Raw genomic sequence first — 22,507 nt, 5'->3', positions numbered from 1 at the left:
TTTACTAGAGTTGCATGGGGAAACTCTTACAGTAGGAAAACAAACAGAAAACACTGCTTTGTGTGAACTCAAAGCAAAATGCGCTTACACTGTCCAAAACCCACTTAAAGCTACATTCAAAGCACAGGAAGACTAGATTGGCACAATGTTACAGAAAAATGTAGACAATAAGACATTCACACCCCCATCATCAGTTTGTCTAGGACACATACTATGTAACACAACGCAACTAGCACTTATGAAGGACTTCATGACAAACAGGGAGAGGCAACTTGAATGAACTAACTAGCATGCAAAAACTGCCGCTTTGTTATCAACTGAAGCAGACTAAGAGTGAGCTGCAGCATTTTTTATTTTCACCCCCATCCTTTAAAAACATAATTTGAAATCCCCACTGCTACAGTGCCAGATGCATCATACAAAACAGTTTACACAAATAACTCTTTAGAATGCTCGGAAAAACAATAGAACACCGCATATTTTCAAAGTGATAACTGAAACTGGCCCGATTTGTTTATATGTTAAAGCAATTTAAACCTACTGTACATGCTTGTTTCCTAAACAGAAAAATATATGTCTTTCCTACAATAAGGAGCCACATTTTAAACGCTTTCGGAAGTTAGCATTGCATGAATAATTTTTAAGTAACCGTAAAAGTCTAGCCGACGCTGCTGAAACATAAGTTTAGTAAGAGTCAACTTACTTAAAGTAGATAAGTCTAATAGAATGCACCTAGAATGACGATTTACTGGTTTGTCCGGTAAATTCACTGAAAGCATTTTCTGCACCTGCCACAGATCCAGAGCAGATACACTAACGAACGTACATCAAAAACACCAACTTTATCCTTGTTCTCAATCTTTTCGTTGCAAAGTTTTCCTCTTTTTCTGGGACATGGACTATATACAGTTTCCTCACCACTTCATTTTGCAAGATGGGGCGGGTATTATACACTAGTTCACATATCCTGTTCGATGGGCCTAGGAATAATAGTGAGTAAGCATTTAGCAAAACATGAAAAGCCGCGTCAGCCATCGGGCTATATTCCAGTAAGGGCCTGGAAGCTTGACAGGTGTTTGTTTGTTCCCTTGTTGTTAACCCCTGGTGAACTTTGCTGTTACAGAAGTGGCCGCAGATGGTTATGCGCACATTCCAAGCCGGCAGAATCACATTCAGGGTTTTTTTTTTCACGTGTGCATAAGCATTTCTCCCAAGCAAATGAAGAAACGCTTTGCCTTTGCATCCGTAGTTAATTACAGATGCGGGCAAAATGGAACATAAGCTAACAGGAGGCACACTGGCTGCACACCACAGAGGCGGTGCACACCGCAAGGGCGACCCTTGAAGTGAAGGTACAGAGGTCAGAGGAACCCCCCCCCCCCCCCCCCCCACACACACACACACACGCACGCACACACGGGCACGACCCCAGCAGGTGGGCACAGTAACACAATGCATTTGTCTGAGAGGGGATGCCAGCGCTTTCTTCAAACAGAGGCGGGTCCGATTCCAGAGAAAGACTGAGCTGCTCTTTTAAACTGTGGCTTAGTCTTTCAAGAATGAACTCTTATCTGCACAGGCAAAACAGGTCAACGTTTGCGCGTGTGCTGGAGACAGTGAGTTTTCCTGATGTCATCAGACACACTGACGGCCTCGGTTTGTGCAGGGCGCATCAGGATAAGGGTGCAACCCAGCACAAAACCAATAAATCCTCACTTAAATATTGTCACTTACCTAACACAGGACAGTGGTCTCTGTAGAAGGAACCGCCTTTGGCATCCTGGACACACTTCAGGTCGGACTGGAACAGAAAGAAATGCATTTAGTCAAATATACTCAAGGCAGCATCTGCAATGTCATCGCTTTATTCAGCCACACCTATTAGGGCACCTGGCAACAACGGCCCATACACTTACAAATGATCAAAATGATACCAATATGTGATTAAAAAAAGATTACACCGCATCCGAAGAACCTTTCAGGGGGTATTTAGGACCACGTGCTGTTATCATTAGCAACATTTATGACAATTAGCCCGTTTTCCTAACATTTACAAACGCTGGCATCCGGTTTGAGACCGTAAAGAGGAACCTATTCTAAGTAGGGTCTCAGTTGTACACTCAGGACACCAAACCTCAATCCTAACAGAAGATGCAGCAACCAACAATATTTACTCATGCCTGCACTGGGTGATTTGGGTAAGTACCTGCGCCACCTGTTGGCCAGGACACTGTGGGGCCTCAGCAAGGTGCAGGAAAGTACTATGGAAATGCCACATTACAAGATGCTCCATCATTTAAAATAAGTAACAGTCGCTGGCATGAATGAAATACAGAAAGGATTTAAGTTATCTATTAGATCCCACAGGTTCAGGAAGAAAATGTGATGGAGCAGGACACTACATATATAGCAACCAACTGCTCAGTGCCTCCATCGGAAATGTGCTCATATTATGTCTATAAAAGCATCCATTTACTGAAAAAATAGATGTTAAGAGTCACTTGTACTCCTCTCCCTCAAATAAGCAAGTGCCTTTTTTTTTCTCTTGGTGTTTCATGAGACAGGTTTGAAAGAGTAGCACAGAAATACAACTCAAGCCATTCACAACTTGTAAAGAAACACCACTGGTTTTCTATGAACAGGTGCAGGACCAGTTTGAACCTAATATGCACGATCACCCCAGTAGCGCACACAATCGGCCGCCTTATGGCATGCTGGCTGACAGCAGGGTGAACAATGCACAGCAGCGAAAGAGGACAAAGCATTGTTCAGACCATGACCTTCCCATAACCACCTCCTCCTCCTCCTCCACCAACACTTTCCACCATATAGATTTACTACTCACCATCCCTTCAAAGCCAACTCTATAGAGGTTTTTCGCGCCATTGTCCCACAGAACATATGCTGCGCTGTGCGGGCTCGAGGCACTCCAGTCCTGGATTTCAGTCACCTGTAAAGGATTAAAAACAAAAAAAAGGTTACTCCCCACATCCTTTAACCGGATGAACAGCAACGTACAGCTTTGCTAAATCATTGTATACAGTCTGATCAATTAGCGTCTTCATGTATGAATGAGCTTGGGCGTATTTGTGCTTTTCTGAGCTAGCAGAATCTTAAGACAATTAGATTCTAAAATAGTTATGTGTAAAAGAACAAACAACAATTAAAGGGAACGTTCAATTGCAACAGAAAAAAATAAACAGACTGATCCGGAGGAAATAAGAATTCTTCCAAACCAGTCACCTTCAATAAAATTTGATTTACAAAAGATAATGCGTTAAGAAAGGAACTCAGTGACACTATTATTCTTATATGTCACCCGTCCCGTAGGGTTCGTCTGTCACCTAGAGTGGGTGAACGAGTGCGTGACTGCATGGTGCACATGGAAAAATTCATTAATTCGGATGAATTTAGGACGTGGATTTAGGGCATGAAAATGATGAAAGATCGAGCGACACGAAATTAAGTCTACAGAAATGTGTAACGCACTCAAAGGCAACAAAACGCCCTACTTTACCAAAATGAGTAGGCACATAATAGTCCGCACAACAGGTCAGCGAAGGGCTGGCCAGATACAAATGATCATAACTTTACTCTGGTTCTTCGAGCTCTGAGTTTCCGTTTTAAAACGGGGGAAATTTGCTAGGACAAGGGATGTGAAAAACATTTGATTCGCGTGGGATGACGTGGCCTTGGTAGTCAAGTTGCGAACTAGCAGCCACCATTACGGTTCTTGTGCAGTATCCTGGGAAAGCTGGATGAAATCAGACAGGTTTCCTCAAAGCTGGGGCGACAGAGGACAAATCCCAACGCAAAGCCAACATATGTTACATGGTAAAATGGAAAGCAGGATGAATAAGGTCAACAAGATGCATGAAGCCTAAGAGCTGCTCTTGACGAACCAGGACAGAGGCCGAACCACCTGGATCATAGCGCAAGTACTCTGGATTTGTTGCGATGAACTCTAAAAAAAGAGAGAGGTTTCCTACTCTGCCAAAGGGACCGAAAACCAACCTGACACTAGGTCTAAAAATACTCCCTTTGGGAAACAGCAATCGCACACCAACTACTCACTCAAACAATAGGAGCATGTAACAATAGCCAACAAATCAAATATATGAATGTTTATATGACCACCACAGAAGAAGCAGCAAAACCCGGGACGACAAAGCAAGAAGTTTGAGAAAAACCATCTGTAGGGTTCAGGTCTAACACGATCTCAGAGTACAAAACAACAAATTCTTTTAATGCGAGTTATAAAAGGAACAAATACATTTGGACCCCTCACACACACTTGGCAATTAGCCTGTGAATCTAGGTAGGTTCACCCTGTCAGTTTATGCCCTTATTAGCTTGAAGGCTACCAGGCATTCTGAAAGCTTTCCAGGGAATGCATTCTGTTCACTGCTTACCATTAGCTTTGTTGTTTGTTTCTCACATTTTCTGCATTTCTATTTGCTGGCTTTATTTGTTCAGCAAGTCCTCCCTCCTGAGGAGCAAAGCAGGTTCGCTATCGCTCCTTGTATACTTTCCCCAAGTCCTTTACATTTTGTTCTATCTTGTCATATTTGCTGTGCGCTCAAAGATAGAGGTCAAATGTCTGGCTCTGTCGTCGCAGGAGCATGGTGTTTACTTTTCTTCTTCAAAGTTCTAAGTGAGCGGATTTACGTGATAATGTTGCCGGTACTGGGAAAGAAAACTTTTTTACTAGCACACAAGAAAATGTAAGTGTCTCTAAATGAACTGTGCAAATATTTCAGAATATATAAAAATTAAGAAACCTCAAATAAAGCACTTTTTGTAATTCGGACGTATGGTGGAAACAAATATTTTAATACGATAAAAAAAAAACTGTACACTTGGTGATGACATTTCCACTCATTATCCTTTGTGCGATATATAGTTTTATCAGTAAAACATTGAAAATGTGATGTCTTTAAGGACAATGTGCTACCACAACATGCATACTCCAAACTACACCATTCCAACTCTACGACAACACTATACTCTGCTCCAAGCCCCTCCACTCTGGCACACTAGTCCACTCCACGGCACAACACTCCATGACACTAACTTTTAGCCATGCTGAAAAGCAGCCAGGCGCTGGTGTACAACATGGCTAAAACACATTGACAAAGCCAACAGCTCTTGCACAGACTTTGCCTTTGCTTGTACTTTTTCTCCCCAAAACCTTGATTGGTGCACTGTGGTAGACAATGGAGGCGGCAACTGACATTTTTCTGTGATAGTCAGCCAATCAAAGTTCAGCACATTAAGAAAACGTAGTATAAATTGAGGATCTACATGACAGTAGAAAAGGTCCCTAACCTAATGGCATGCCTTTATTTATTTTAACTACATTTTCACATCTGTCGTGGATCTGCAAATTAACGGTCCAGAAATCGGTTAAAGACCAGAAAACATTTAAAAACACTAATGTCTAGAAAACTACTGAACGGATTTATACAAAACCAAGCAAAGGCACTTAAATGTGTAAAGTTCTATTTACATGCCAAGAATGGTGCAATTCAGTTCAACTATTTGTTTCTGTAGAAGGAGTAAAGAATCCTATAGGAGTTAATACGAAAAATGTCACATTTGGGATAGCACTTCCCAGTCTATTTTTAGGCCCCCACTTGACTGATGTGCATAAAACTCGCCATGAAGGACCCAGAGTGGGCGTACTTATTTTGGAAAGTTTCATGCAGATTCGTCAAACGGCGGCAATCTCTTTAAGAAACAAAAATGCATGATTAACACAAACTCTGACCAAACTATAAATACAAAGGCATTATCGACATCTCCGATGTACAGATACACACACACACACAAACACAAATTTACACTTCAAAACAGCTGAAAAGAACACACCTATCTTAGGACTCACTCGCCTTCACAATATGCTAAAGTAGGTCCTGTGAATGAAGGAAAGGTAATACAGTGACAGTTCACTTCATTTATGTGTGCGCTGTACTATCACCTGGGTGGACAAACATCTCTTCCAGACATTTTTGATCCCCAAAAGAGCCCTCAAGTCAGGAACATCAACAAGCATTTGCAATGCAATAGGTCTCGCATTAGGAAAGTTTGAGCTATTGGTATTGTAAATGACACATTTTTTATTTATGTTTTGTTTTTGAAAATAGCGAAATTAATAGCTTTGTCATTTACAATGCAAATAGTTATAACTTGCGCAAATGTAACACATAGCATTTGTGATGCAATATGTGTTGTATTTACGTGACGTACATGTATTGATATTGCAAATAATGGCTTTTAATTTTTTTTCAATAATTAATACTTAAATAAAAGTTATTGCAATTTATAATGGCAATAGCTTAAAGTTTTGTAAATAACTTTTGTGAAGATTATGTTCAGTGTATTTTATTGTGACGAAAATCCAAGAACAGAAGTGAAATATTCACATATTTTTGTTACATTTGTAATAAAGCTTGAAACATTGAGAGAACATATTTGAACCAGGTGTTGTTGAATGGTTGCACAGATTGATGCTGTGGTGGCGCTGAGTGATGTTGTGACGGCGAACGAGTGATGCTGTGGCTTTCAGTGATGCTGTGGTAGCACATAGTGATGTTGTGGTGCCCCTGAGTGATGCTGTGGTGGTGCGGAGTGATGCTGTATGCTATGCTATGTTTTGTTTTGCTATCCTATGTTTTGTTATGCTATGCTATGTTTTGTTGCGTTTTATTATGCTATGTTTTGTTATGCTATGCTATGCTATGTTTTGTTATGCTATGCTATGCTATGTTTTGTTGCGTTTTATTATGCTATGTTTTGTTATGCTATGCTATGTTTTGTTATGCTATGCTATGTTTTGTTGTGTTTTATTATGCTATGTTTTGTTATGCTATGCTATGTTGTGTTTTATTATGCTATGTTTTGTTATGCTATGCTATGTTTTGTTATGCTATGCTATGCTATTGTTTGTTGCGTTTTGTTATGCTATGTTTTGTTATGCTATGCTATGTTTTGTTATGCTATGCTATGTTTTGTTATGCTATGTTTTGTTTGTTTTATTACGCTATGCTTTGTTTTGCTATGCTATGTTTTGTTGTGTTTTTTAAGCTATGCTATGCTGTGTTGTGTTGTGTTTTGCTATGTTTTGTTATGCTATGTGTTGCGTTTTGTTATGCTATGCTATGTTTTGTTTTGCTATCCTATGCTTTGTTTTGTTATGCTATGTTTTGCTATGCTATGTTGTGTTTTATTATGCTATGTTTTGTTATGCTATGCTATGTTTTGTTATGCTATGTTTTGTTGCGTTTTGTTATGCTATGTTTTGTTATGCTATGCTATGTTTTGTTGCATTTTGTTATGCTATGTTTTGTTATGCTATGCTATGTTTTGTTATGCTATGTTTTGTTATGCTATGTTTTGTTATGCTATGTTTTGTTATGCTATGTTTTGTTGTGTTTTATTATGCTATGCTTTGTTTTGCTATGCTATGTTTTGTTGTGTTTTTTAAGCTATGCTATGCTGTGTTGTGTTTTGCTATGTTTTGTTATGCTATGTGTTGCGTTTTGTTATGCTATGCTATGTTTTGTTTTGCTATCCTATGCTTTGTTTTGTTATGCTATGTTTCAATATACTATGCTGGTGAGGGTGTGTGAGTGTATGTGAGGGTGGGTGAGGGGAGGGGGGAGGGGTGAGGGTGTGTGAGTGAGGGTGAGTGAGGGTGAGTGAGGGTGTGTGAGGGTGAGTGAGGGTCAGTGAGGGTGAGTGAGGGTGTGTGAGGGTGTGTGAGGGTGTGTGAGGGGGGTGTGAGGGTGAGGGGGTGAAGGGGTGTGAGGGGAAGGGGTGTGAGGGGAAGGGGGTGTGAGGGGAAGGGGGTGTGAGGGTGAGGGGGTGTGAGGGTGAGGGGGTGGGGGTGTGAGGGTGAGGGTGTGTGAGGGTGAGGGTGTGTGAGGGTGAGGGGGTGTGAGGGTGAGGGGGTGTGAGGGTGAGGGGGTGTGAGGGTGAGGGGATGTGAGGGTGAGGGGATGTGAGGGTGAGGGGATGTGAGGGTGAGGGGATGTGAGGGTGAGGGGATGTGAGGGTGAGGGGATGTGAGGGTGAGGGGATGTGAGGGTGAGGGTGTGAGGAAGGTTGAGCTGATGTGAGGGTGAGCGGATGTGAGGATGTGAGGGTGAGCGGATGTGAGGGTGAGAGGGTATGAGGAAGGGTGAGAGGGTGTGAGGAAGGGTGAGGGTGATTGGATGTGAGGGTGAGGGGATGTGAGGTGGAGGGGGAGGGAGAGAGGGTGTGTGAGAGGGTGTGTGTGGGTGAGGAGGTGTGAGGGTGAGGGTCCGAAGTAAATGGTGGCAGGGCAGACATCATAAGACGGAGAGAAGAGACCGCGTTATGACTGCGTTGGTCAGTTTCAGAATCAGGAGGGGCAGAGTCAGCACAGTCTGCAAGGGATCAACGTATCTAGAGGAAAAGTGTAGCAGATGTAGTATTGCAGCTAGCAAGTCGAGTGTTTTCAAGCTGAGTGTTACTAGAGAGATGGCAACACAGCAACAGCATTTGAATGAATGAAATATTATTTATATTGCGCAGCTATGCCCAATGGGCGTCAAGGCGCCTAATCCAAATAGCAGCTGTGAGCGGATAGAAACAGAGCCTACTGGTATGCATTGATAAAAAGCCAAGTTTTCAATGACTTCCTAAAGAGGTCAAGGGAGGGCAGTATTTTGATTTCCAGGGGGAGTGAATTCCACATCAGAGGTGCCAGTATGGAAAAAGCTTTGCTCCCCCATCTAGCCTTCTTGGCTCTGGGAATTACCAGTTGATTAAGCTCACTGGATCGTAGACATCTACTCGGAACGTATCTAGAGAGTAGCGATCCAAGGGCATCAGCTGGTCCTGCAGTTAAAGCCTTATATGTAAGGCAGAGGAGTTTAAAAGTAATCCTTGAGGGGATGGGGAGCCAGTGGAGGTTCTTCCTCGCTAAAGTCATAGATGCCAGCCAGGGCAAAGCGAGAGCAAACCGCGCTGCCGCGTTTTGTATGACCTGCAAACGCTGGAGCAGGCCCTTGTTGGCCCCGGCGTACACTGAGTTGCAATAATCAAGCCTTGAGCCAACAAGGGCGATCACCACCTGTTTCCGTGCCTGTGGGGACAAGTAGTGTACAATTCTTTTCAAGGTCTTGATGACACCCCAACAGGTAGCCACCGTTCTGGTGACCTGAAGCTCCATGGAGAGCTGGGTGTCAAAGATGACGCCTAGGTTCCTGGCAGATTGTGTAGGTATTGGGCAGCTACCTAATGCATTTTTATGATTCACATCTAGATAAACCAAAGATCTCAGATTGTTCCGTTTGGCCCTTTATCAGCTTCATTACCATTCGTTTGATTGCCTTAACGGGCACAGAGCACAATCTCCAACTACAGAGAGAGACATCTATCCATTTTTATGCAAGGACAATTCACAAACATTTTCCTATAGTCACATTTCTCAATATTGCTACATAGGGCACTTCAGGATATGCTTGCAAGAGGCAGCCAACCCGAATTAATGCCAATATATAACATTCAGAAAGATTAGACAATTGATGAAGGCCTCCTCAATTCTCGGTTTTCCACTGAAAAACAAACACACAGCTGTGAGAATCTAGCACTGTCTGCACACTTAATTGGACATGGAGATCAAACCACTTTGTCACATGTTCTTTTGAGTTCATATTTTAAATATCAGCCAGGCGGGACACTAAATTATACATCTTTCTGTGAAATCTGTACTCTTCTTTTTAAAGTACTCCATTTTTAGGGTCACAAAAGCTAACATCTGAACTACTATCAAATGAATCATTATTTTGTCTCCAGAAAAGCATTTTTTTTTACAAACTTACGTTAACATCCTTAAGACAAAGCCCGATTGGTCTAGTTCTAGGAGACCCAGAAGAACCCTCACTAGCCTTGCCATCAATATTTCTGTGAATTTGGCTCCATGCGAAGTGGAGATGTTGAAATTTTGTATGGAAAACAAGGCACTTGGTGGAAAGCTGTATACTGCACATTTTGTTGTTATTGCATACTTTGTAAAATGCAAATAAACAATTAAAATATATATATATATATATATTCCTGTGAATTTCTTTACACCTAGATTTAAGAAGGATGTAGGTCATATAACAGCAGGTCTTTAACTAGCTTATGGACCATGGAGATCACATATCACGTCACTGCCTCAGATGTTCCCTTAGTCTTGTTGAATGTGGTGAACAGCCTAGCTGGGACTGCAGAATGTTTAGTAAAACAAAAACTGCACTATAACCATTGCGGCATGAGAAATTTTCCACTTTTAGTTTGGCTACACTCTATACTACTTCTATTCTTATGAATCTGTGTGATTATTCTTCCTGTTTCGCGGTCAGCCTCAGTTCTGTGGGATAAGTAGTCCATAATGTCGTATCAGGAAGTTTAATACTCTTGTAGCGCTCATCATAAAAGTCAATCACCATGTTTGAAATCCCACAAGCATGAAGACTCCAGGAGCCATTGAGATTTAATTTTCTCCATCTTTTCTTTTGGTATTTTTGCTGCCAGTTTGCTAGCCAAGAAGCAGTAGGTTTGTGTTTTATTGCCGCTGTTGAGGTAATTCTGCTTGAGAAGCAGCAGGGCATCTTGTGCTTTTTTAAATATTGCATTTTCACTTGGACTCTAAGCTTGTTAAGTTTCTTCCAAATTTTATTGGGAGTGATTTCTTTTGTGAATGGCTTTTAATTCGATTCTCTTGCTAGACCTTCAAGAGTGTCTTATTTCTTATATCTCTCTTTTTTACCTTTTTAGAGACTGAGACAATTTTCTCTCACACAGTATATAGGGCATACCATAGCACCGAGCTGTCCAGCTCACCTTTTTCACCTTAGACTATAAAGAGCGGCAGTCAACTTTCAAGTTCCTGTGGTATGGGCTCAGAGCACAAAGGCTTTCATTCAGTCGCCACCCAGTTCCTCTCGGTTTGCCACTATACATAAATATATAACATGAACAGGGATGGCAGCAAAGACAATATTCAAGGTTTGGACCTTCTGCACAAGTGGAGAAAATACCAGTAAATGGTTTAGTCTTGTATATGTTTTGCAGGCAGCTAAGTAATACGGACAGTCTCTGTTGGGTGTTCTATTTGTTAAATGTCATCTATACCCACCCATCACGACTTTTGTGCCCTGTTTCTGACGGAGAGGACGTTTGGGTTATGCTTTGTGATGATCAATCCCTAAAGTTGTCCAAGACCATTAAGATCCCCTTGTACTACTCTCAGTAAATCAGTAATTGTCTCACTCAAGAATTGTTCTTGGGAATCATTTACAGCATAAATTGACTTAACTATCTGGCTTTTAATACTGTAACTAGGGCTCTCCATTTTAGGTCTTTCCATATCTGCTAGGCAGTTCCTTCATATGGGTGCTTTAGCCATGACTCCCACGCCCCTTGTTTTCTTTCCCATGGAGAAATAAAACTGTCAATCTCATTCTATACAAATTATTAGGCAGAAGCGGAGCCTCCTGCACAAGGCAGATATCTTTCCCCATGCAGTCCAACATAATACGTACTGCTTGGCATTTGACTGGGTAATTCGGACCCAAATCAGATACAGTTCTGTTAAAGTTTCCACCATGGTGTGGAAATTGATGTCCGTCTCTGTGCCTAACCCTGTGTGTATTGTTTCAGGGTGTCTTTGGTTGTGATCCTCTACCTTTATCCTGGTGTAGTGCATCTGCCTACACTGTTGAACATTCAAAACTAAATCAACATTAAAGAACTTTCAATCTCAAGTCACTGACTCTGGTCTACAAGAGCCCACCCCCAGCCTTCATGTAAACCAAATGTCCGATTTTTAACTCCCTCTCAAAGTCTAGTTACTTTCACTCGCATCGTCCTGTCCTATGATGCTCTCCTTCTTCCCAGGTCAGCCTTAAAAGTCTCAAACCCCAGCCATGTGAATGATGCACTTGGGCATATGGATACAATTGTTTCCCTAACCATTCTCTTTTTAGCAACTCCTATCTACAGTTGCCCTTAGTATGTGCTATTGCTTTTTTGCTTTCAAAGTCACAGTCTGGCCGATTCAGGCGAAGCTGTTTGATCTCTTGTCACACAGTTGTCATTCATTATCCTTATGATCTCTGCGGTGTGTGCGTTTGATACCTCAGTTTCAAATCTCTACCTTTCAGAACAGTGGCTCTGCCAGTTTTATTTGTCTAGAAAAGCTGCCAAGATCCTTTGTGCATGCCAGCAGTGTTTGCTACACACTCCACAGGTCCCGCAGCTAGATGAATTGCATAGCCCCTGCTGCTTCTTATGATGACGAAGCCTTCAGTGCCTTGCTGCAGTATGCTTCAGTGAAGCTTGGTCGCAGGCTGACAGTCATTCCTTCCTTTGTGTGGACATTCATGCCACTGGCTCACCTCTTATAAGCCGAGTCTGGGATTTGCGTCATTGCATTGGCGCTTGTTTGTAGAACATAAGTTCTTAACCTGAGCTTCTCCCACATTTGGTGTCTCTTTGCTCACGGAGTCAGGGTCCCCACAGCATCGTTTGTTTGGTGGGTTTGCTTCCATTATTCACTTCTGGAGACCTTTTCCGGACTCTCAGCACCCCTGATCACTTTAGTGACCTGCTTACCACTCACTGTCAGAATCACCTTCTTGTTTCTGGGTCCAGCTCCTAGTGCTGAATCTACACTGCAGCTGTCCTCCGTAAACCCTTAGCTCAGGCTGCTCACCGGGGCCTTATTCACCTCCACGCTTTGAGGCCCTCATGGTGTTTCAGTGGTAACGAGCTGCAGCGGCACAGCCTTCTCCCTAGAGGGCCACCCTACAGCAGGTAGGAGCTGGAATCCTAGGGCTGCAAACCAGAGGAGGCACCAATGCCATCCCTAGGAGCAGCAGGAGAACGAGAATGCAACACTTCCATGGGCCCACCTGAGCTCAGTTCAAGTGTCAGAGCAGGCTGCAGCTACATCACTGCATTCCTTGGGAGCAGTTCTGTTCAACACAAAGTTAGCAAAAAGGGGACCTTCAGCCAGTATTGGCAATTCTGACACCCAGCCAAGCCTCTGCATCTAGGCCTGGAGACAGCTCAAATCATTGTGGCTTCCATCTTGTGTCCTTTCCGTCCAGAGAACGCCTGCTGTCTCGAAATGGTGACACCTGTCAGGCATGTATTGCATCAGTTTCTGTTGTAAAGGTCGGAGGTGCAGATTTCTGCAGCCCCCAACTAGTTTCAGAGATTGCAAGCTGTAGCTTGGCTGGCCTGGCTGGAGGAGAGGTGACAAGGTGGCACCATTCATCTTAGCCACACCCTCCATGGATCTATGTTTTTTAAAAGCTCGAAAGGGATCATGCATCAATGAGTGAAACAAGTACAAAGAGGGACTGCTTTTCATTTCTCGATTAAAATGGACAAAGTTCATCACGGGGCAATGGGGAGAGGTTAACACATTTGATACGCATTTGATATAGAACATATCAATCTAAAACCTATTTAAATCACACATTTTTAGAGGTTGAGGGGCCCGTCCAGTGATTTACCCAGATTTCTACTGCAATAAGACGTCTGCATTTAGGCAGCCAGATAATTTTACTTGTATTGTAGATTTGCACATTTTAACGTTTTAATAGGCAAGTACAAGTTACACGTTTTTCATGCCGAAGGAGCTAGCATTAAAATACAATCCATTTATTTAGATGTTTTGCACAGTATTTCGTATCTTTCAGTTACCTCGGAGATCTGGTTAAGTTGCTCCTGCACAATACCCATTTAAACATTTTCTATATCAGTAAGATTTATAGATGAGATTGCTGGTATTAATGTTTTGCTTGGCTTACTTGAGTTCTGTTTGGTGTTAGAATATGTTCACTTGTGGTACTAGATGTCAGGCTATTGGACTATTAATTGATCACAAAAACTTACTATTCTGCATGGTGAAAACAGGCCTCGCTGGTTCATCCCAATCCCAGGCTCTGCTCTTTTTAACCTACGGGCCCCTGATGCTGCCTAGTACTCCTCCTTAGTCATCCATTATTTACTCTTCCTCGTGGCTTTATGTTCAGATCCTTCTCTTTGTCACTCAAAACAAACTAACACTAAGAACGAATGCAAGGAAAAAAGCACCTGGGTCGCGCAAAAGAAAGTATAATACTGTAAGTGGAAGTCACTTTTCCTCATACGTCTTCAAAATCTACTCTCACCCCAAACATTTCTATATGTAAATATTCACTAGTTACAAGTAGGATTATAAGGGTTGGCACTTTAAAATGAGTTCAAGCGGGGGCGTGGCTTGAGGCGTCAAGATGGCAGTCGCACTCTAAGAGTGCTCTGGACCCCCTCCGTCAACCGCCTCGCATCGGCCCACTGTTCCTGAATATCGCCGCCTGCAGTCTCTGAGACGATTCTAGGTACCTGCCTGCTTGGCCTTGTGGCCCCTTTGCCCGACCTGCCTGCTGCCTGGGCCGCCCAGCAGCCCTCGGCTCCGGGCTCCCCTCAATAAGATAGCGGCTCCCGCGTGGCCCGCTCTGTAGGCCTTGTGGTGACGCCTGAGGCGGGAGGCAGCCTACGGCGCGATCCAGGCGAGGTGAGGAGGCGGGGGAATAGCGATGTGGGCCCTCTCCCCCCCCCCCCCCGCCCCCCCTGCCCCCCCTGCATCCTGCGGCGGGGCCGAGTCGGGCCGCGGAGAAGGGAAACCCGGGTTTGGTGAGGCTCTGGGCCTGGACATTGCGGTGCAGATGGGCAGCCCGGGCCCATTTGGAACTTTGGATTTGCCAGCAGCCTGGTGGGCCCCTCCTGCTTCTACGTCTGGGTCCCCCGCTGGGGTGCCCCCCACAATGCCCAGCTGCAGATGTAGCGCCCCCCAATGGTCCGGGGTTGCGTGGGTGTGAGAGGTGCCGGGAGACCCACGGAGGAGACGGGGGACCGCCAACATCTTTTTGGACTGTCACCTGGAGCCGGGGAGGCGAGTGGCTGTGGACGGTAGGCCCGGCAGGAGGGTGAGCGCCCCCCCCTTTTGCTTGTTTACCCATCCAGATACCGGAGGGGGGTTTGCTTGACTCTGGAGGTCGTCGAGCCCCCTGGCCCATCTTCACCTGCTGCTGGCGGGTTCCCCTCTCCCCCCCTGTCGGTCGAGGGCTGTGGTAACGCTGTGGCTTAATGTGGGGCAGACCGGCTGCCTGGTCGGGTGGCGCACGTGTTTGCCTGCCCCCTCTTCCAGCTTGGTGGCACAGGATATCGAGCTGGGGGCCTGTGGTGGAGCCCTGGAGTCTTGGACCCCTTGAAGTCACCAATAGGGCCACCACTGTTTTGTAAGGTACACTGATCTGGTGACCGGTCGCCCCCCCTCCACCATCGTGGGGATTGGGGAAGGATCGGCTGCCATACCGGGAGGCGGGGCGACGGCATAGGCGCTGCTGTGTGCGTGCCCTCTTTCTCCCCCCCCTCCCCCCCCCCACCCCCCTAGACGAGCACCTCCACCTGCCTCTTGGGACCATGGGCAGGAACCGCGCTTCTCAGGCCAGTGGGCGCTCAACTCAAACGACAATGGATCAATTTACCAACCCTGACCGGGACCCGGCAGTCGGGGCTGTGACGACACCTGGGGCGGCCGGAGGGGACCTCTCCACTATCCTGCAGGCAATCAGTGCATCGCAGGTCTCTGTTGAAACCAAGATCGGGGAAGTGCAGGTTGACGTGGTACTGATCTGGCAAGACCTCCGTAATGCCACGGCCCATATTACAGAGGCGGAGTCCCGTCTTTCCACGGTGGAAGATGATATGGGCACTCTTAAATCCCATGTGGCCCACCTGCAGGCCCAGACCACGGAGTTACACAGCAGGGCCGAAGACGCTGAAAATAGGGCCCGGAGAAACAACCTACACCTCCTGGGGTTTCCGGAATGAGTGGAGAAGGGACACACTGACATCTTCATGGAGACTTGGATCCGGTCCTGGGTCCCCAAAGAAACGCTCTCCCCCTGGTTTGCGGTGGAGCGAGCTCACCGCTCTCTGGCTCCTAAATCCCCTCCTGGGGTTCCCGCTGGCCCCATCATTCTTCGAGTCCTCAATTTCAGGGACAGGAACACGATTCTGCGGGCCGCCAGGGAACACGGTCCAGTGCACTTCCAAAATTCCAGGATCATGATCTTTCCGGACTACTCTAGGGAAGTGCAGACACAACGCCGGTCTTACGATGAGGTCAAGCAGAAACTCAGAGCCATGGACCTCTGCTGTGGGCTCCTCTTCCTGGACTGCCTTAAGGTTTTTTTTTTCAGGAAAAGACCTTCTTCGACACGCCACAGGCGGCATGGACCTAGCTTACGGAAGAGCGGCCCCTCCTACCTGGTACGGCCCCTCCCCCTGTCCCGAAGGCCGCGAACCGACATGGCCGGGAGGTGCCAAAGGCGCAGCGGTGCCGCACGGGGTCCAGACGGCGGGGTAACCGGCAAGGGGGGAGCTCTCGATCGCCAGGGGCAAGACCCCGACGCTCCCAGAGTCCGGCCGTGAGTCGGAGGGCCTCCTCCCCCACCCTGGTGTCCTCCCTTATCGACATGGGTAGCGCCCCGCGAGCAGATGTAACCCGTCGTAGGGCCATGTCAGACTCAGACCTGTTGGGCAGCACCGTGATCCGTGGCTCTGATAGGGAGGAAGGGGTGTGATTGGGATAACATGATGTAGGCCTGCACTTTACCCTTCAGGACCTGAAATGATGCACCTACCTTTGGCCCCGCGACGGGGGCCCTCCCTTGGCTGCACTGGAAGATCCGGCCAAGGTTTACCGCCTTACTGCCATCCTGAACTTGAATCGTCTCGCGACTCGTGGTTATTCACTCCATGTTTCTTCATTGTGGGCATGCATCCGTATGTATGGAGGGGGGCCCGACTCAGCCATGCTCCGGACTGATTGTTTGCTAACCGTTTTAGAGTAGCAAATCACCTTTTGGGGTGTAGTTGGCAGTTGGGGTTCTGGGCGACAGATGCTTCACTTCAGAAGTGTAGGGTTGGGGGGTTGGGAGGGAGGGGGGCCAGTTGTTCCTCGATTGTTTGTTTTGTTTTGCCGCCTACGGGCCGCTGGTTGCAGTTCTTTTTGATACCCATGTTTCTCTGACTGATCCATAGTTGACACGCAGCTCACATCTTCCATCAGTTTATTGTTTTTGGCCGCCCACGGGCCGCCATCGGAGGCACCCTTCGGTAGTTATGTTCCCCCCTCCTTTGCTTTTAAGCGCTGACGGGCAGACCACTATCTTCCATGGTCCCGCTTCTGGGCTCTGGCTCTGGTGGGTGTTCCCCTCCGGGTGGGTAGGGTCCCAAGTAGCTATCCGCCCCTCCACAGTCAATTCCTCAGATGACTTACACCCTCACCAGGCCTATCCACCTCATCTCATGGAACGTCAATGGCCTCTTGGACCGAATTAAGCGCACGGCTGTCCTCCGCGCTGCTCACCGCCACACGCCGGACATCCTCTTCCTCTGAGAGACGCATCTCCTGGGTACACAGTGCAAATTCCTAGCTCGCTATGGCTTTGACAGGGTCTGGCACTCTGGCTTTACACGGGGATCCTGAGGGGTGGCTATTTTACTTAGGAAAGGGCTTTCCTTTACCCTGGCGAGAGCCGAGACAGACGCGCAGGGTCACTATGTGGCCGTCTCAGGAACCATCGAGGGGCGCCCCCTGAGCCTCCTGTTCCTCTACATTACCCCCCCACTCCTGCCTTCGACACTTCACCACCTAACACAAGTGATCTTCTAACTCCCGCAGGGTCTTATGGTGATAGGAGGGGATTTTAACGCCGTTCTGCAGCCCTGGCAGGATACGACCGGGACCCCGTCTGGAACCCATGTCACCTCCGCGAAGCTCCTCTCCAGTTGGTCCTCAGCCCTTGGCCTCTGTGACGTCTGGCAGGTCTGGAACCCCCGGGGGGAACAATACACCCACACGTCGGCAGCCCACCACACTCATTCCCGAATTGACCTCCTCTTCATGTCGGTCACTGACTGCCAGCTAATTTCTGGGGCTGCGATACTGCCCAGGAGTATCTCAGCTCACTCTCCCCTCTCTCTCCGTCTCTCCGTCTTGGTTCCCCACCGTCGGGCCCGAGCGGTTTGGCGGCTATATGCCTGGTTCTTGCAGGACTCTGCGATGGTGGAGTCCCTTGGTCAGGAACTGCGTTCCTTTTTTTCCACCAACACAGGCCCGGTTTCCTCGCTGGGGACGCTGTGGATGGCGGGCAAGGCCGTGATCCGGCGGTTGGCCAGGGGACTGGTCCTCGCGAAGCGGTCGGAGCAAACGGCTCAGCTGGAATCCCGAGCAGCACAGCTCAAATCACTGTTGACACGAGGGGTTCCTCTCGCCAGCTGGCGGTGGTACGAGAGGAGATCCGTCGGATCTCGTTGGAATCTGCTAAGACGCTATGGCGCTCCTCGGTTGCCCGTATTTATGGGTGGGGTGATAAGAACGGCAAACTCCTCCACAATCTTGTGCATTATCCCAAAGTCAACCGAATCATTCCGGAGATACGCTCGAGCACCGGGAACTCCCACGTGGCGTCCTCAGCCATCGCGCAAACCTTTGCTGCTTACTACGAGGCCCTCTATGCCCCCCGCTCCCCGGATGCCTCGCTGACCGACTTATTGTCCTTCTGTCTCCCTTCGGAGACTTCGGAAGCCTTGGACCGACCCTTCACCCTGGAGAAAGTCCAGGATGCAGTCTTGCTCTTACACCCCGGTAAAACGCCAGGCCCCGATGCGTACCCTCAGGAGTATTATGCAGCTTTCAGAGACATCCTCGCCCCCCATTTGGTGGATCTCTTCTGCCATGTGCGGAGACAGGGCCGTTCCTGCCCGAGTCGGATGTCGCCACGATCATGGTTATTCAGAAGACGCAGCCGCCCTCCTTGAGCTGTGAGGATTACCGCCCGATCTCACTGATCAATATGAAGATCAAAATTTTTGCCACGGTCCTGGCTCAGAGGCTTCGCCCCCTCCTGCAGGACCTTGTCCACCCCGACCAATGCGGGTTCATGCCAGCCAGGGGCACTCGTCACTGCATTTGTTGGCTTCACCTGGCTCTGGCCCACCGGGAGCGCCTAACCCCGTATTTGGCCCTACTCCTCTTAGACTTTGAGAAGGCCTTCGATACAGTGAATTGGGAATACCTGCAGGATGTGCTGGACAGGATGGGTTTTGGTCCCTCGTTCCGCCATCTGGTCAGAGTCATATACACCTATCTCAGAGCCCGAGTACTCATTAATGGGGAGCTGTCGGAGGTATTCCCGATCAGACGGGGTACGCGCGTCAGGGTTGTCCGCTCTCGCCACTCTTATTTGCATTGGCGATGGAGCCCCTGGCGGCTCTTAGCCGGCAACATCCACTTATTCAAGTCTAGCGTGGGACTCGAGCCAGGTGGATAAGATAACCCTATATACAGACTATGTTCTGCTTTACCTGGCAGACCCAGATAGCTCGGGCCCCCGATGCCTAGTGGCATTAGTCGCTTTTGAGCGGGTCTCCGGACTCCGTCTCAATCCGGCCAAGTCAACTTTGGTTCCCCTGCATCCCTCCAAGGACTGCTTCGACTGGCAGTCGGACATCCCCCTTAGAAGACACTCGGTCAAATACCTGGGCGTCTGGATAACCCTTCTGCAAGACCTCGAATGGGCTTTAAACGTCACACCCCAGAAGTGTACCGTATCTATCGGTCCCTGGTGAACAATGGTCCCGCTTCCCTAGATCGGCTCAGGGCTCGCTGGGAGGGTTGATGGGCCCCCTGGAAGAGGCGGATTGGAGGGATGCCCTTATGGCACCAAAAACCCTGACCACATCCTCCAAGCAGCGCCTGGTCCAACTTTACTACGCGGCATATCTCGCCCCAACACGTTTATTCCAGGCCCGGTTGAGACCTTCCCCAGTGTGTGCGTGCTGTGCCTCTGCCCCGGACGATTTTTATCGCATGGTCTGGTGCTGTCCAGCATTGGCACCGTTTGAGGAGGGGGGGGGGGGGGGAGGGGGTGATGCATGAGCTAACGCAGGCTCTGGGATGAGAGGTTCCCCATGATCCGCTGCGTCTGCTGCTGGGGGTGTTTGATGGGTTAGATGGCTCCAGGGGGGACAAGCGCTTGTTGGGGACAGCTGTGGCGGTTGCCAAGAGATATAGCAGCGCACTGGTCCCAGGCTACGGCGCCCTCTGTTAAGGGTTGAAGGAGAAGGGTGGACTGGTGTGGGGTCCAAGAGGAGGCCCTATTTGAAGCCCGGGGGTGCCCGGACTTATTCATTAAAGTGTGGGGTAAATGGTTCAACATGCTTCCACCCTGATGATCCGCCTGTATCTGATTTATTCTGTGTATACCGGTCTCTACCGTTTGGACTGCCGGGCTGTGCCCTGATGGAACGCCCTTTTTTCCTCTATCACCTACCTGTACGGTCATGCCTATCCTGTTGATTAGTAAACTGCAACCAATGAATTTGTTTGTTATGCTAAAAATTTCAATAAAAATTGATTATCAAAAAAAATAAAATGAGTTCAAGCGAGGTCAACCAGAGAAGCGCTCTCAAAGTCAACATCCATGTTTAGAACTCGGATTCATGGTAAGGTCCATGCCACTTAAACAAAAGAATGCTAAGTTTTCCAGCTAAATATGTCCACTTGCTTGTATGTTATTGGACATAGCAGTTTAAACAGGAACACGGGGCAGCTTCCATTAATCACCTTCATTTGCTTGTTAGAACCACATAGAAGCACGAAGAGAATAGCAATTCTATAAACTGTAAGAGTGACAAGTGTGTAAAAAGAAGCTAATTATGGCTTTTCTTCGATTAGGAGGAGAGCTGAATGCTGCTGATCAGAAATGACAAGTGAAATCTTTTAATCAGCTAACAGCCTGCAGGAGTCTTAGTCAATATGGCAGCTGGCTTCATTCAAATGCTTAAATTTGCTTCAGCTCCTTAACACTAACTTGACTATCAGGAAAGGCACTGTAGGAAACTGGCTCTTTATATAGTGGAACAAAATGAAGTACACCGTGTAAAGAGTCGAGACAAACCCCAGTCGGCTGACAGAGGCTCAAATGATGAACCAAATGATCTCTTTTGTGTTAGTGTGGGCGAGCAGTTAGGTGTTTTAGAGAGTAGTGCTAAGCATTTATTAAACACAGAAAGGCAGTAAGTGAGACACACACTCGATAAAGCAATCTAACACCAATTTATAAAAAACTTTTTTTTAATACAAAATTTAGATACCAAGATTGTCGGAATCCGGTAAGTACTTTGAGTAAAATTTATCGGTGTTTCAAGTGCAATTTTTAGGAGCTGTAACGTTGTCCTACAGGGGAAACTATGTACTGCATTCGGGCACTTAACAGCGATTTACAGGACTGTTCTTCTGGACTTCAGGTGAGTATGGGGCAAGGTCCAAGGCTACACCAATAGGTCACTTCGGGTAGCACTGCGGCGGCTGGGTGCAGAGGAGCTTCACAGCGTTTGGTGCTCTATCGCTGTAATGGAGAGCGGTCCGCTCAGAAAGAGGTTGCAAGCTGGGGCTGGGGGGCCGGTTCTGAGGAACCCACAGGGCGCTCGAACCCGGAGATGCTCGGGCATGTAGGGACACCATTGTTTCACTTCTTCTTGGGCTGTGAGACTCGCGTGCAGTGGTGTGTTTTAGCGTTGGGTTCGGTGCTCGAGGCGCTCGCAGTTGGAAGGGGCCTGCACAAAGAGGCTGCAGGCAGCAACTGTAAGTCCAGTCCGGCCAGACCCAAGGATAGGCTCAGCTCCAATAGGTCTCAGGACCCCATGAACACCTTTACCGCCAGCGGACGTGGGCTGTGGGGCAGAGGTGTTGGCGGTTCAGGCTCACTTCTTTGCCCTGGTTTCTTCAGGAGGGGGCAAGGAGGACAGCTGGGTCACTCTGTGAGGGTCTCACTGTCCCTGAATTCCCTCAATATGCAGGTTGGTTTTCCTTGGCACTAATGTGCGGACTGGACACAACCAGCATTGGTTGCTGCAAGGGGTCCGGTATCCCAGGTATTGATACTGCCCAGCTCCGGTCGGTCCTGGAGTCCCCACACTTGAAAGATCTGACCTGTGGGGGCACAGCTACCTCTTCCTGGGCAGCTGCAGCGTTGGTGGTCCCATTGAGCGACAGGACGGTGAACTGGACCGATCTTTTGGTGCCTGTGGCTGCAGGGGAGTAGCTTCTCTACTCCAAGGGAGTTCTCTAGCAATTTACGATTTACTGACAGCCCTACAGGTTTCTCAGTCTGCACAGCAGCATGATGAGTCGGATTCTCCACCAGAGCCAGGTGCAGCAGACAGGCTGGTGGCATTGGCACTAAGTCAGTCATACTCCTCTGTTTTCGGGTCGGCGACCTTCGCAGCCCACTTCTTTTGGTCCGGTCAAACCGGAGGTCCTAGTATTAGGGGGTCCCCTAAATATTCAATCTAGGGGCGTTCTAGGGGACTGAGGGGTAGCAGCCAATGGGCTACTTACAACCCCTAGATGACCACTTCATATGAG

General features: G+C 47.5%; 1 protein-coding gene across 2 annotated transcripts in view; it reads right to left on the bottom strand.

Annotated features, from left to right (window-relative positions):
* Positions 1 to 22,507, bottom strand: part of MIB1 (MIB E3 ubiquitin protein ligase 1) — a 346,522-nt gene that overhangs the window by 205,929 nt on the left and 118,086 nt on the right. For both annotated transcript variants that reach the window (XM_086965634.1, XM_086965633.1), the window contains exons 4-5: positions 2,846 to 2,950; positions 1,735 to 1,801 (exon numbers count right to left, since the gene is read on the bottom strand). In XM_086965634.1, coding sequence (XP_086821760.1) covers positions 1,735 to 1,801; positions 2,846 to 2,950 — 172 coding nt within the window. The remainder of the gene's footprint in view (positions 1 to 1,734; positions 1,802 to 2,845; positions 2,951 to 22,507) is intronic.

The sequence above is a fragment of the Lissotriton vulgaris genome, chromosome 4_1 (genome assembly GCF_964263255.1).
Source record: "Lissotriton vulgaris chromosome 4_1, aLisVul1.2, whole genome shotgun sequence".
Lineage (NCBI taxonomy): Eukaryota > Metazoa > Chordata > Amphibia > Caudata > Salamandridae > Lissotriton > Lissotriton vulgaris.
Note: the sequence above shows the minus strand (reverse complement) of the source record. Positions and strands in the feature narration are given on the sequence as shown.